We start from the raw sequence: 16,371 nt of genomic DNA, 5'->3' as shown, positions 1-16,371 counted from the left end.
TACTGATGGTGAGGAGAGAGTGAGGAGAGATCAGCCTGCAGGTGTTTGGTTGACACGTAACAGGTGTGCAGGTGTCAGAAACACTGCGGCCCCGGAGCTTGATGAATCCACCAAAACACATCCTGTGATTGTCAATCACAGCACTTTTCCCGGCTCCCAAGAGTCACCGATATCGATCTGATCCTTTTGTCTTCTCTTACTCCGCACAGACTTCACCTGGAGTTTTGCATGTTTGTCCAGCAGATGCATTTCCTAAAATGAGTCAAATTAAATGTTCTAAAGAAAAGTATAGTGGTGTGTTCTGGGAGGATTTTAGCATTTTGCTAAGGTTTTCTGGTTGTTTTGGCATGATTTTTGCATGTTTAAATATATAAAATTATTAAATAATCACTTATATAGGGGTATTATTATTATTATTATTATTATTATTATCAGCAGATGCATTTCCTAAAATGAGTCAAATTAAATGTTCTAAAGAAAAGTATAGTGGTGTGTTCTGGGAGGATTTTAGCATTTTGCTAAGGTTTTCTGGTTGTTTTGGCATGATTTTTGCATGTTTATATATATAAAATTATTAAATAATCACTTATATAGGTATTATTATTATTATTATTATTATTATTATTATGTTGAATTGCTGTTATGGTTGCATATGGTTGAATGGTTGAATTTTGCATGTTTACATATTAAATTATATTTTATTATTATTATTATTATTATTATTAAATGATTTTCCCACATTATGTGATTGCTAGGGTGTTCTGGATAAATTTTATGCAATATGTTTAGTGTTCAAATCAACTGTTAAAGTAATATCAGATAGTAAAACAAAGTAATTACAACAATTATGTTATAATTTATATCGTATTATTATTATTATTATTATTATTATTATTATGTAAAATAATATAGAATAATATGTATAATTATAATTTCTTAATAATGTTATTACTGTTATTAATAATAATAATAATACTTTTTAATATTTAGACATTTTAAAACAGCTACTGTGTGTCTTTCCCCCCCCTTTCTCTTTCTCTTTTTCTCATTCTCTGTTTTTTGCATTCTGTCATCATGTTGCCATGTAAAAAAAATTTGTTACGGTTGAAAATGGTTATTATGGTTGAATTTTTGCATGTTTATATATTGAATAATATTTAATGCATTCATTTTTTTTACCATGTTTTTACCATGTTACCATGTTTACCACATGATGTGGATGCTGGATCAATTTTATGCAATATGCCTTGTGAAAAACACTATTTAAATCAACTGTTTAAATAATCATAATCATAATAATAATAATATATATATATTTTTTAATATTTAAACATTTTAAATCAGAGCTACTGTGTGTCTTTTTTCTTTCTTTTTCTTTCTCTCATTCTGTTTTTGGCATTCTGTCATCTCTACTTTCTTAAAGTTTTCTCCATCTCTCCATCTTTACCAGGTTTCCACATCAATCAATACATCCGTATGTAGCGGCACTGACCGTCACGCTGTGAAAGCACTCAGAAAAGCGTGTGTGTGAATGAATGCTGGCTGATTTAATGTGGAGGGTGTAAATAGACATTAATGAGCAGGCGTCGCTTGTTGTTTGCTTTCATCTCTTGGCCTCTGGTGCCACAGCTGCACTGACAGCAGCCTGGCAAAGGTCTTTCCCTGGCTGAATCAATCTCTCTAATGACCCCTCGCTTCATCATACAACCGACCGGGAATCACGGCCATGTCTGCTAATGAAAGCGCGGTGTTATCCGATGCAGGAGGCATCTGATGGTTGGTATTTACATCTTGCAGCAGCAGATACGCCGGTCATTATGTGTGCTGCTGCATGGATGAAAGCCTCTGGAAAGCCTTTTTGCGGCTTGTCCATTTTTTTCAGAGCCGCTCTACAGCTCTGAGGTCATAAATAAAAGTTCCTCTGTGAAAAATGTTCATGTTGTGTGAGCGGTATAGTAGGTCAGGCATCTGTATGTTCTTCATTGATTCAGGAGTGCATTATGGAGTCGTCCATCACTGGAATTTGAAATGTATTCTGACATAAATAAAGGATTGGTAGTGAAGTCAACGCTTCAGTCCACTTGTCAGAACTAGAAATAGATTTTCCGTGGAGTAAGGAGAGGTTTACCTGCACATAGCCAGTGTTTCAAGCATAAAATCTGGTGCATTCTGTAGTTATTTTGGCTAAAAACAGCACACTTTGGCAGGAGAGACTGTCTGTCTGATTGAAACAACCAGTCACAGTTTTATTTTTATGTGCCGTTTAGAGACGAGGTTATCTGAAATAGATCATACCATAATAATAGACCTAATTTGGAGCTAAATCCAATTAAAATGAGAAAGTGGTGTGTTTAATTTTAAAGCACAGGAGAAATTAAGAGACATATTATGTATGTTTTATTATATTTTATAATGTATTTTCATTATTTTATTTTATTATATTGTATGTTAAAATATATACAGTATTATATTTTAATTTTTTTATATTTAGATTTATTTTCATGCTTTTGCAAGAAGTCTCTTCTGCTCACCAAGGCTGCATTTATTTGATCAAAAATACAGTAAAAACTGCAAAATTGTGAAATATTATTATAATTTATAATAACCGTTTTCTATGTGTGAACATGTTAAAATGTTTTAATTAAGAGACATATTATGTATGTTTTATTATATTTTATAATGTATTTTCATTATTTTATTTTATTATATTGTATGTTAAAATATATACAGTATTATATTTTAATTTTTTTATATTTAGATTTATTTTCATGCTTTTGCAAGAAGTCTCTTCTGCTCACCAAGGCTGCATTTATTTGATCAAAAATACAGTAAAAACGGCAAAATTGTGAAATATTATTATAATTTATAATAACCGTTTTCTATGTGTGAACATGTTAAAATTTTTTTTTTTTTGCTTTGATCAAAGCTGAATTTTCAGCATAATTACTCCAGTCTTCAGTGTCACATGATCCTTCAGAAATCATTCTAATATGCTGATTTGCTGCTCAAGAAACATTTCTGATTATTATCAATGTTAAAAACAGTTGTGCTGCCCAATATTTTTGTGGAAACTGTGATACATTTTATTTTTCAGGATTCACAGATAAATTGAAATTTCAAAAGAACATTTATTTTAAATTGAGCATTTATTTGTATTTCTTTCTTTCTTTGCAGTAATATTTCACAATATTATTGTTTTTACTATATCTTTTTTTTATCAAATAAATGCAGCCTTGGTGAGCAATGATGATTTTTGATCAAATAAATGAATAAACTAATACAAATAAATAAAAACGTCTCAGGTTACGTATATAACCATGCTTCCCTGAGAAGGGAACGAGACACTGCATCCTCTAGAGGTCGCTATGGGGAATGCCTTTAGCGTGACTGGTGTTTGAAGCATACATCTAAACACGACAATAACATTGGCTGGCGACAGCCTGTGACGTCATCATCCGGCGCAACAACAATATAAAAGGGCACCGGGAGAACACGTCAGCCGCTTCTTTGTCTGAAGCTTACGTCCGAAGCATGGCAAGGGAACTAGAGGATGCAGTGTCTCTTTCCCTTCTCAAGGAACCATGGTTACATTCGTAGCCTGAGACGTTCCCTTCCAAGGGAACTTCGAACTGTGTCCTCTAGAGGTCGATATGGGGAATGGTATACCCACACCACCATGCTGAGGGGAGTGCATGCCAGAAACCACGGCGAGCACTAATTACCAACTCTACCATTGCCATGGGAGTTGCCCCAAGGATGACTTGACAGCTATCAGTGACACTGTCCCCTTCGGCCAAGGGCCTGAGCCGCATACCCTAAAAGAACTTACCTGTTAAGGGCTGGGCTAGGAAGCCCAAGCCTAGGGCAGAGCTCAAGGCTTGGAATCAGAAGAAAGATATTCCTTTAAGGGGATACGGCCAGGTGTCTAAAAACCAAACCAGACCCTGGCCTGTCACCCAGGGGGGCTACTGCCGGTTCTGAATAAACCTGCTCAAAGAACTGACTCGACAGATCTTTGGTAGCAACACCCTGCTCAGAAATGTATCAACAGAGATACATAAGTTGAGTGGAGCCCAAGGCGAGAACCGGGCCCTAAACCAACCCAGAGAAAGATAACGAGGCTGACAGCGCGTAACCCTTAACATACAGGATTTTAGAAAGTGCGCAGAGTGCTTAGTGTGCACACTTACCACAATGTGGATTTTAGAAAGTGCACAGAAGCTCAGCGTGTGCACTCACCATAGCATGGATTTAGAAACACCGTTGCTTAAGGGGCAACCAAGGCTGTATTAAACCAGCCTAGGGGCCCTAAGTGACTGTGGCACACTCACAAAACAGACTCTGAAGCATCTGCTCACAGATGCCCAGAAGGGAGTGACGCGCTTGCAAGAGGCCCTTCATGGTGAGGGGAGCACAGCTAGCTCACTTAACAAGCAACCCGCCAGGGAGGCAGGAGATGGCCCAGCCGCCTGGCATGATTGCTATCCGGAGCTCAAAAGAGCAGAGGCCCAACCTAGAAGGGGGACTCAGAGGCTCACATTGAGAGGGGCGTGCTCATATGAAACCTCCAAGGGCACTGCTAAGCTCGACCCACAAGAAGGGCGGCTCAACAGGGAGGTGGAGAGAGGCCTAACGACCTGAGGCTGCTACTCAATAGAGCTCAAACGAGCGGAGGACTTGATGAGGAAAGTCCACAGACGCTCAATCGGGAGTGGCAGGCTCAACGACAACCCTCCGAGGTGAGTGTAGCACTTCCTAGCTTGATCCAAATAGTGGCAGCTATTTAACAGGGAAGCAGCAAGTGTCCCAACTACCTGATGTCACTGCCACAGAGCTGAAGAGCAGAGCAGGTTCCTCTCTCTCCTCGCTAGGGGTTGAACCCAGCTCGACCGAAGCGATCAATAGCCCAGGGTCAGAGAACCTAACTCTCAAGTCAAGAGGAGGACTCATCCAGTCTGCCCAGGACCGGTGAGCTCAACGGGACCCTCCCGCAGTGAGGGGAGCGCAGCCATGTCCGAGGAGCAGATAGATAGCAAATGGGACATCAGAAATGGGTTCCTGCTAGAAGGGTATCACACATTTCTACAGGGAACAACAGGGTCCCAAAATAAAGGCAACTGACCAAGGAGGCGACAGAAACTGGCCTAACACTCAGTTTGTTGCAAATGGGGTTTTTTGGGAGCAGCGCTCTTGGCTCTAAAGCTGAGGTGGGCCCTTACAGCACATACTAGGAGCGACTCCTAGCTAACCCTCACAGAGAGGGGAGCAGACGCATACAAGAGGGGTTTCCGCAGAAACACAAATCCCTCTTACCTCAAGGAATGCAGTGTACTCAAGCCCACTCCGCAGAGGGGCGATTACTGCTTCAACCATAAGGGCAGTGAGACAGGGAGGACCCGTGGTCCTGACCGTCTATGGAGTATTAAGCTCCTCAACACCTCAGCAAGAGTACGGTGTCCTGAGGTTGCAGCATTATACTGGAGACCTGATGCTGGGAGGCTTCCGCAGAAGATAGCATCGTCGTCCAGCAGCTCACTCTCATCCGTGACTGATGAGCGCGAAAGGGAAAGACCCTTTTTCAACTCATCAGCCAGGTCCATCTGCAATCCCCACAAGTTCATTTTCCTCCATGCCTCAGCAGCGGAGGGTCCTGAACCACGGGGAGCTGATGGCTGTTCCTCCTTCCTCGAAAAAAAAGACAAACGAGAGCGGAGCTTTTTCATAGGAAAACACTCACAGTACACGCAAACGGCCCCCTTGAGGACATCATGTGCGTGCTCTTCACCCAAACACAAGAAGCAAAGATCGTGCATGTCATCAGGTGTCAAATAACGAGGACACGGATCCACACACTTCTTAAATGCCTTACTAGTGCTCGCCATGGTAAAGGAAATGCATGCTTCAAACAAAACAGTCCTTGGAGACGAAGAAGAGGATCTCGTGTTCTCCCGGCGCCCTTTTATATTGTGGTCGGTGATGACGTCACAGGCTGTCGCCGGCCGATGTTATTGTCGTGTTTAGATGTATGCTTCAGACACCGGTCACGCTGAAGGCGTTCCCCATAGCGACCTCTAGAGGACGCAGTTCAAAGTTCCCTCGGAAGGGAACTAAAGCTGTACAGCGTCAGACAATTACTGTAGATAGAAACTGTAAATCTTCCTATACTTCTGCCATTGTTGTGTACAATATTTATCATGCTCATTGCACAATGCTCAGCGTTTGGTCTGAGGCTTACAATAACCTTCAGATAACCCAGAATATGAGTTTGATTTTAAGTGTCTACTGGGGGGAAAAATCAATGAGTAAAAAATCAACACTTAGCATCACAACTAAACATGTGGGCTTCAGCAAACAAATACAGAGTATCTTACAGTCTTATTGCAGACTCCCACTCATTCATCATACACTCAATGCTAATATAATATCATACCATTACAGCAGCAGACAGTGCAGATGTGTGTTCAGAGGTGTTCATTAAAGCTGCAGATCTCGTCTTGAGTTCTCAGTGAGACGTGAGCTCTCCAGAGTTTCCTTTGGCACAGCAGGAGCTCAAACACACACACTCCTCACACACACTCCCACTGTCCTCACACTCCAGGACTCTCATCCTCATCCTCCCCATACACACTCACGGCATAGCAGGACTCGACCCCGTGACCCCTGGCATTACCGGCCCGCTGCTCTCATTAACCAGTACTGTGTGTGTTTGGTGTGTGTTTGGTGTCAAGGGTGTTGTGTATGTCAGGGTCGGGAGGGTTTTTTAAATATGTCTAGGCACATTCATGTCATGAAAACAAAGCAGCTGCATGTATTGATTCACACCGGCCCGTTGTACATACTAAACCTGTGCTGCTGTTATTCTACTGATAAACCTCAGCACTCAAGGGGGCGATAGAGTTTCCTTCAAGATAGTGTATTTAGAGAAATGCAAGCACACATCCAGATGATGAAAAAATTTTCTGAGAACTTTTGGGGTAATGTTCCATGAAGTTATAAAAACATTATTTCTGAATGCTCTCTGAATGTTCAAAAATGTTCAGTGTTTTAAATGTTTAAAAAGCGTATTTTCTTGGTTATGCACACATCTTATCTTATCTTATCTTATCTTATCTTTTATTTCAAGTTTTGTTATATTGCAATATTTGTAATAATATTTCACAATATTACAGTTTTACTATACTTTTTTAATTAATGAAAATAATGCATATTTATATATTGAATAAAAATAAATAGAAATTAGTTACTGTATGTAGAAACTAAATCTTTCATCATCTTCATTGTTGTTCAGTATGCAAATATATTAGAACCTATGATACATAATTTTTTGAAAACAGCTATTTTAAAATGTAATAATATGTCACAATATTATCATTTTTATTGTATTGATGACTAAATAAATGCATCCTTGGTGATCAAAAGAGAACAACTGTAATAATTCCAAACTTTTGACCACTAGTGTGAGCTTATATTATGACCTAATTTTGCTTCTTTTGACTGCCACTGCACACTGTAGAAATGATATGATCAATAACGTAATTTACATGAGCTTTTTAACTCCTCAAAATAAGTTGCACAATTTCAAGTAACATGAAATTCAACTTGATGGTTTTTAAAGTCAGTTTAAGCACCTTTATTTTTAAGAGTGTATATGATGTAGTAGCGTGTGAACACGTGTGCCAGCGGCCCTCAGGGAAACGCTTGTGGAAAATGACAGGTTCCTCTCCACTGATCGCAGAGCCACGAGTCGCTGTGAGGTCATCTGAAAAGCATGCACAGGAGCGTAGCATGATGGGAAGAATACAGAGCACTCTCTGGTTGCTGTCTGCCGCTGGCACGGGTCACTGCGCAGCCCGTGTAAACTTACTTTCTCTTTTCATCTGTTTTCCTCACTCCTGCTGCCTTTTATTTGACCTTTTTAAATTTTTCGGTGTTTTTCACACTTCATCTCCGCCTGTTTGCCCGCCTGTCATTCTTCACCGTTTCTGTGCCGTAGGATGCGCTGGAGGTCCTGGCAGAGAAATATATTAAATATATGATTTATTTATATATATATATATATTATTTAGATATTTATCAAAAAAGCATATATAATATTATATATATAATATTATATATAAATTACATATGTCATATATATACAGTATATATATATATATATATATACTGTATATATATGACATATGTAATTTATATATAATATTATATATATAATATTATATATAAATTACATATGTCATATATATACAGTATATATATATATATATATATACTGTATATATATGACATATGTAATTTATATATAATATTATATATATAATATTATATATAAATTACATATGTCATATATATACAGTATATATATATATATATATATACATATTACTGTCATTTAGTTATTTTTAATGATTTTTTATAATTTGAGTTCTGATTTTAGTTTTTAGTTTTAGATTTTAGTTAAAGTTTTATTTTTATTTTTTTTATCTGTCTATAGTTTTCTTTAATTTCATTTTTAGTTCAGTAAATTTAGCTTGGGCACTTACAAACCAACAAACAAACAAAATAAATAAAATAAAAAATACAAATACAATGAAGAACTTTTAATATTACGCCGCTATAAAATGAAAGATAATTTAATAAATGAGTGACAAAACATTTTAGTTTTTCATAATTCATCTCCTGTTGTATTTCACCCTAAAAGCAAAATTAGTAAATTATGTTGTTATAAAGATTATTGTCATGATTAAGCACATTTTCCCCTAAAATTCTCATTAAAGTATGTGGAAAAATAATATATTATTAAAATGGTAATTTATGAAAATATTTGATGAACTGTGTCTTATTTATGCTTATTTATAAAAAAAATTAATGGTTATATATATATTTTTTTCTAATATTTAAATTTTTTGTATTTTTTTGTAATTTTTTATTTTATTTTATTTTATTATTATTATTGTTATTATTATTTTTGTAATATATGTCTATATAATTTTCATAAATTTTTGTTTTAGTTCAGTAAATTTTGCTTCGCCAACTCACTGAAATAAAATAAATGTATGTTTTTTTAAATATATTATATTATATTTTAGTCAAAAGTTTTTTTTTCAAGTAACAAAAGTAGTTTTATGGTCTTATAGTGTTAGTTATGTGTGTTAAATATTTCTTTATTTAATGCTTTAGAATTAAATTGGATAATTTATTCAAGATCTACAAACATTTTCATCTAATCATGTGCTTTTTGGCTCTCTATATTATATTTTAGGACCATTATGATTTTGTGGTTAAATGTATTTTGGGCATGTTTTCATGAGATCCACCTGCATTTATCTGAAGATCCTGCAGTTTTTCAGCACAGATATGTGTTTGTGTTTGACAGCTGAAGCTGGAAAAAACAAGGAAGAACTCGTAATATTATGCTGTTTTAAAAATGAAACACAATTAGCTTTTAATAACTGAGTGACATGTGACAAAGCTCTCCTCCTGTCTGCTGCTGTAGGATGCGTTGGAGGTGCTGGCGGAGAACCTGGAGCTCAGTGGGAATCAGGGGCCGAGCCTGGCGTTCAGAAAAGCTGCATCCGTGCTCAAGAGCCTCCCCGCTGCCCTGAGACGCCAGGAGGAGACGCAGCATCTGCCCTGCCTGGGAGAACATAGCAGGGCCATCATAGAGGTGCAGCATGAGCCTCGTCCATCTCTCTCTGTCTCCACACATCAGCAGTCATCTGAGCTGCTCTGCTCCTGCTGAGGCTCTGATAAATACGCTTTCACACCGCCGCTGTTTATTTTCCTGAGGGGGAAAGCAGCAAGACATGGTTTAGAAAGAAAGAAAGAGCCAAACATTTCAGCAAAAAAACATTTGAGTAGGTTTTAAATGAGGTAAAATGGTGAAGCTCAAACCTGTGAGAACATTTCTGCATGGGTCATGTTTCACCCTACAAGCAAATCCAAGAAATTGTCAAGATTATTGTTATGACAATTTAGCACATTTTCCCCTAAAATTCTTACTATTAATATATCATTTAAAATGTCACTTGTGACCCTGGAGCACAAAAGCAGTGTTGAGTCGCTGGGGGATATTTGTAGCAATAGACAACAATACATTGTATGGGTCACAATTATACATTTTTCTTTTATGCCAAAAATCATTTGGATATTAAGTAAAGATCATGTTCCACGAAGATATTTTGTAAATGTCCCACCGTTGGGAAGTCGTGGCCTAATGGTTAGCGAGTCGGACTCATAACCCAAAGGTTGTGGGTTCGAGTCTCGTACTGGCAGGGATTGTAGGTGGGGGGAGTGAATGTACAGTGCTCTCTCCCTTCAATACCACGACTGAGGTGCCTTTGAGCTCTCCGGGCGACTGGGCATAAATGGCTGCCCACTGCTCCGGGTGTGTGTGTGTTCACTGCTGTGTGTGTGTGCACTTAGGATGGGATAAATGCAGAGCACTAATTCTGAGTATGGGTCACCATACTTGGCCACATGTCACGTCACTCACTGTCACTAAAAGTAAATATATCAAAACTTAATTTTTGATTAGTAATATGCATGGCTAAGAACTTCATTTTGACAACTTTAAAGATGATTTTCTCAATATTTAGATTTTTTTGCACCCTCAGATTCCAGATTTTCAAATAGTTGTATCTCGGCCAAATATTGTCCGATCCTAACAAACCATACATCAACGGAAAGCTTATTTATTCAGCTTTCAGATGATGTATAAATCTCAATTTCGAAAAAATTGACCCTTATGACTGGTTTTGTGCTCCAGGGTCACATTTAAGAAAGTATTTGATGTAATGCCTTTGATTTATACTCATTTAAATGCTAATAAAAAACGTTAATTGTTAAAATGTTAATGGTCCTAAAATTTGGCCGTGTACTTCATATTCAGGATTTATAAATATATTTTGAGATTTCAGATATTTATTTCCTTTTTGGCCCTTACATATAGTATATAGTACAAAATTATAATATAATTTATTTAAATGTTATTTGAAGCTTTAAATGTATATTATTTCTGAAGATCATGTGACACTGAAGACTGCAGTAATGATGCTGGAAATTCAGCTTTGATCACAGAAATACATTACAGTTTAACAGATATTCACATAGAAAACAGCTATTTTAAATTGTAAAAATATTTTTTTGTTTTATATGTTTTACTCTGTTTTCAATCAGATAAATACGGCCTTGGTGAGCATACCATTACATTAAACTGTATAATCAGGATTTCTAATATACAGTATATATATACATGCAGTATATATAAGCTTATTGTAATTGATTTTGGGGTTAAATGTGACATGTTTTTATGAGATTCTCCTACATTTAGTTGAAGATCCTGCAGTATTTCAGCAGAGATGTGTGTTTTGACAGCCGAAGTCTGGAGAATACAAGGAAGAACATGTAATATTATGCCATTTTAAAAATGAAAGACAATTAGCTTTTAATAATTGAGTGACATGTGACAAAAACACGGTTTTCCTTTGTGTTGAAAGTTGTGGGATTACAGACAGCATGTAGAGTAGCTATACTAAAGTCTCTATACTGGCCCTCATATCTCTAGTGCTTTCCATTTCTTTGATGAGAATGAATTGCGTGCAGCTTTCCACCAACTGCTTAAACAAATACAGACAATTAAATGACTAGTTCACCCTAAAATGATCATGCAGTCGTCGTTTACTCTCCCTCATGTCATTGACTTGAGTGTGAAAATGGATTGATGTGAAGGTGATGATTCTCCAAATGTTCATTCCTGAGACTCTAAGTCACTTCTGTGATTAATGGGAAGCATGTTTGATGGGAAAGTCAATCATCGCGTCCACATTCACAGTGATAAATGTGAAAGCAACTCACTGTGGATGTGATTAATACACTGATTCTGCTTCCTGCAGGCTGAGAGACTGTAAGACAGCAAATAAAGCATCTTCACAACAGCGCCAGAGCGATGGGAGACAACGCAACCAGCGTTTCATTAGACTTATTAAGCTGCAATTAACTAGGATGCTGTGTGTGTGTATAGATTATTCACAGTTAGCGTGTTTAATCATAACAGCTCATGAATGAGCTGGATTGAGCGGTTTGTGCGACTCAGGCGTGTCTGACGTCTCTATCTTCACAGGAGATCTCTGAATGCGGCTCTTCCTCCAGAGTTGAGGAGATACTGAATGATGAGAGGTATCGGACTATGAAGGTAAAGTGAGTCTCTCAGGACTTCAGAGTTTAGCATGCGGATTAGCGAGTGTGTGTGTTAATGTGTGTGTTCATGTGTTTGTGGCTCAGTTGTTCAGCAGTGTCTTCGGGGTCGGACCCAAAACGGCTGAGAACTGGTTCTGTAGAGGACTGCGGACGTTTGAACAGGTCCTGAGCGAACCCAGCGTCAGACTGAACCGCATGCAGACCGCAGGTAAACTTTAACATGGGTTTTGTTTCATGTTCATTGTTTTCATGCCTTTTATTTGGTAAAAGTCATGTTCTTTGTCATGTGATTCTTTGTGCCCTCGTCATGTCATGTTTCCATTGGTTCATTGTCTTGTCATGTGGTTGCTAGTTCTGTTTCGTCTTTGGTTGGTTTATGTCATGTGACCCTCTTTGTTTGATATACTGTATTTAGCCCTCATTTTGCCATTATCTCGGCTCTAGCTTTGTTGTTTGTGTAATCCTCTGTTGGTGAGTTTCTCGATTATGTTTTGTTCCACGTCTAGCCAAGTCTTTGTTTGTTTTTTGTATCTGCTCACGTTTGACTTTAATAAAGCTGCACTTGGGTTCGTCTATACTCGCCTTCAGTGGAATATGTGACATAAACACTGACGCTTCGACTGAACAGGTTTGGAAAGAGAGGTGTGAAATGATAGATGTTAAAGGGTTAGTTCACTCAAAAAATGAAAATTAGGCTGCGTTTTACTCACCCCCGAGGCATCCTAGGTGTTTATGACTTTATTCTTTCAGACGAATCCAGTCGGAGTTATATAAAAAAATGTCACTCAGCGGGTGTTGCATGCATCAGTCCAAAAGAAGTTAAATAAAAATCGCCCATCCATAATAAAAAGTGTCTCACACAGCTCCGGAGGGTGAACAAAGGCCTTCTGTAGCTAATCAATGCGTTTTTGAAAAAAAAAAATCCATATTCAAAACGTAATAATCATTTTAATGTAGCTTGCACTCACTGTTGTAAACAGAAGCAGTTCCGGGCGGATGACGTATGAGTTCAGCGCTGCGCATGCGCCGGTGAGTCTCGTGAAAACCAACGTTTGTTTACAGGAGCAAAGGAAGCAAAGTTTCCTTACTTTAACAAGAGAAAACCTTTAACAAGTCTCCTCTTGGCTTTTATCGAAATCCTCCGACATTCTTCTGTACATACATATATATATATATAATTTTTTTTTTTTTTTTTACTTTTTTGGACCAGAAGAATTGCCTTGGATTTCTTTTTTTGCAATAGAACTTTTTAAATATAAAAATAAATAAACAGCAGTTATCATCCTGGACACAGAGAGACAAAATTGATAAAATGCTTAAGAAATTTTTACTTAATACTAACAGTATAAAATAAAATGTCTCAATACATATTTAATTGGCAGCTAAATGTTTATTTGAAAAATACTTTATTACACACCATTGTTTTTATTTATTATCATTTTAAACTACTTTTGTAATTATAATTTTATATTTAAATGAATAAAACTACTTAAAACATGCTTAATAAAAATACTAAAAATACAAAAAACAACAACAACACATATATATATATATATATATATGGAATCGGCAGCTTGAAATCATTATAATATAAAATTGGGAGGTTTATGCCAATTCCCAGGCCTGGTATTCTAAAGCACTTCCAGGAATACCATGTTTTTACCATGCACTTACTCACCAGAGTATGTGTCCAAAACAACACTGTTTTACCACAGTTTATAATGTTTTCAGAGAAGAGTCACTTTTTGACTAGTGTCAAGTGTTTGAAGGTTTTTAAGCCAGACCTCCTCTCTGTTTCTCTCTCTGAGTAAAAACACAGTGTAGACATGATAAATGTTCCTGCCAAACCACACTCATCATTTGCAGGTCATTTTTATGCAGCTGTCGGCCTCTGACGGTGTGTGTCTGGAGCCGAGGGCTCCTGCGCTGTGCTGTGCTTCGGGAGCGTCGCACACAAAACCCCTCAGAATATAAATACACTCATCGATGAGTCTGGATTCATGTGGAGCGTCACGTATTAAAAGGCGGAAGGAAGTGGGAGAATGGCGACAGTTTTGGTTGTTATACATTCAGAGCTCATCAATCAGGCTGGGAAAAGGCCAGCCGTGTTCCCGCTGTCATCTCATTTATGAATTATGATATGATTTTATTGTTAGCGTTTAAAGCAATCGCCTCATCTGACCTGTTGTTTTATGGCCTCGAGTCTTAATGTGGATTTATGATGGAGGGCCGTGTTGTTAATTACTGATTGTTTAGAAAAATCTACTGTAAGTTTAATGAGGCACACCGCTAGTGTTTTTTAATCGTCAGGCCTCGTAATTTTCCACCGCTGTCTTCAGGCGCTCATTCACGCCCTGCTGATCTATAAACAACACGCTGGCTTCAAACAATTATGCAGATCCCATTCGGGAGATTTCCAGTCGGGTGAGAGGCGGATCAGAAAGTCTCTTGTTGGAAAAGATCTCGGTTTTCCTAGTGATTTCTCTGGCTGTGCGCTTGTGATGTGTTTATTTTGAAGTTCAGTGAATGACATCAAATATATGATGCTTTTCTACTTATAGCAGCATGCATCAGTCTCCACTTAAAATGTTTACAGTATTTATTAAATATCTACAGTATTTATTGAGAGAAATGAATACTTGACGAGGATGCATTAAATTAATCAAAGTGACAGTAAAGACATTTATAATGTTACAAAAGATTTCGATTTCAAATAAATGCTGTTTTTTTTAAAACTTTCTATTCATCAGAGAGTTCTGAAAAATGTATCACAGTTTCCACAAAAATACCTATTTGTCAGCATACCTGTTTTCAACATTGATAATAACCAGAAATGTGTCCTGAGCATCAAATCAGCATATTATACTGATTTCTGAAGATCATGTGACACTGAAGACTGCAGTAATGATGCTGAAAATTCAGCTGTGCGTCACAGAAATACATTACATTTTACAATATATTCACAGCTATTTTACATTGTAATAATAATATTTAACATTATTATATTATAATATTTCTATTTCTATTATTATAATATTTCGCCAGCCAATCAGAAGCGCCGTGATTCTCTGAGACAAGCCAATGAGGAAAAACATGTTTTCAACCAAACGCAAGTAAACAAACAAAGTCTCCTTTCTTGCAAAAAAAATTGGTTCTGAATCTATCTTAAGCAGCTAAAAATAAGCCAAATCTCTGCTTTTGTGATTTTCTTGGGGTGCGATTTAAGAACTAGCAACTACTAGACTTTTGGGACTTCATTCAAACACAGTAACTCTCATCCTCTCAACTGTACGTGTGTGTGTGTGTGTGTGTGTGTGTGTTTTTTAGTAGTAGTTTCATGTATCTTAGAGTAGCAAATAATAAATTCTTGTTTCATTTTAAAGAAGCAGTGTCTTGTGTTCTTTGTTTATAAAGCTAACCTCATGCCCAGATATTGTTACCTAGCAAATACATTATCACTAGCATGTACAGTATTATGACCTTTGGCCAAGGGGATCATATAAATATCAAAATTGTTAAGATATACTAATTTTAACGTTTCGCTGGACGAATAGTTGATAAAGTGTAAACTATCAATTTTGAATCGAGTTGATTTCAAATCTTTGGATTCGATTCCCTTTGAACTTGAACTAATTCCTTACATCAAATATATTTTAACTTCATTGCAATGTATGCAGATATATACAAACATGTAAGTATAGTTTTGAGAACTCTGAGTGATGAATCTCTCGTCACGATTTTGGGTGAAGTATGTTTTACATTTGCATTTATGTGTTTGGTAGATGCTTTTAACCAAAGCAACTTTAAGGTGCACTCAAGTCTGTCACTCAAGGTGCTTTATCACTGAAAGTCGTTTTCTCTATGGAGAAAATTAATTTCTGGAGACACGGTTGTGCTCTATTAAGTGTGACAGCAGCACAAGGGAAGAAGTTCACAATATTAGAAAGCAGATCAAAAACTCCAAGATAAAAACCAGGAACGTCTCCTGTATATTTCTCTTTAAGGCTGACAAAGAAAGTTTTCATTGGTAGTACCATCTTTTTTGTACATTAAAGGAATAGTTCACCAAAAATGTAAATGTGCTGCAAGTGTGCTCACTCTCAGGCCATCCAAGATTAGGATGAGTTTGTCTCTTCATCAGATTTGGAGAAATGTAGCATTGCATCAGTGTCTCAG

At 37.1% G+C, this 16,371-nt stretch overlaps 1 protein-coding gene across 1 annotated transcript in view; it reads left to right on the top strand.

Moving 5' to 3' along the window:
• Positions 1-16,371, top strand: part of dntt (deoxynucleotidyltransferase, terminal) — a 158,281-nt gene that overhangs the window by 22,027 nt on the left and 119,883 nt on the right. The window contains exons 6-8 of the mRNA XM_016250250.1: positions 9,494-9,664; positions 12,119-12,190; positions 12,280-12,403. Coding sequence (XP_016105736.1) covers positions 9,494-9,664; positions 12,119-12,190; positions 12,280-12,403 — 367 coding nt within the window. The remainder of the gene's footprint in view (positions 1-9,493; positions 9,665-12,118; positions 12,191-12,279; positions 12,404-16,371) is intronic.

The sequence above is a fragment of the Sinocyclocheilus grahami genome, unplaced genomic scaffold (assembly GCF_001515645.1).
Source record: "Sinocyclocheilus grahami isolate Dianchi unplaced genomic scaffold, SAMN03320097.WGS_v1.1 scaffold979.1, whole genome shotgun sequence".
In the NCBI taxonomy this organism is placed as follows: domain Eukaryota; kingdom Metazoa; phylum Chordata; class Actinopteri; order Cypriniformes; family Cyprinidae; genus Sinocyclocheilus; species Sinocyclocheilus grahami.
Note: the sequence above shows the minus strand (reverse complement) of the source record. Positions and strands in the feature narration are given on the sequence as shown.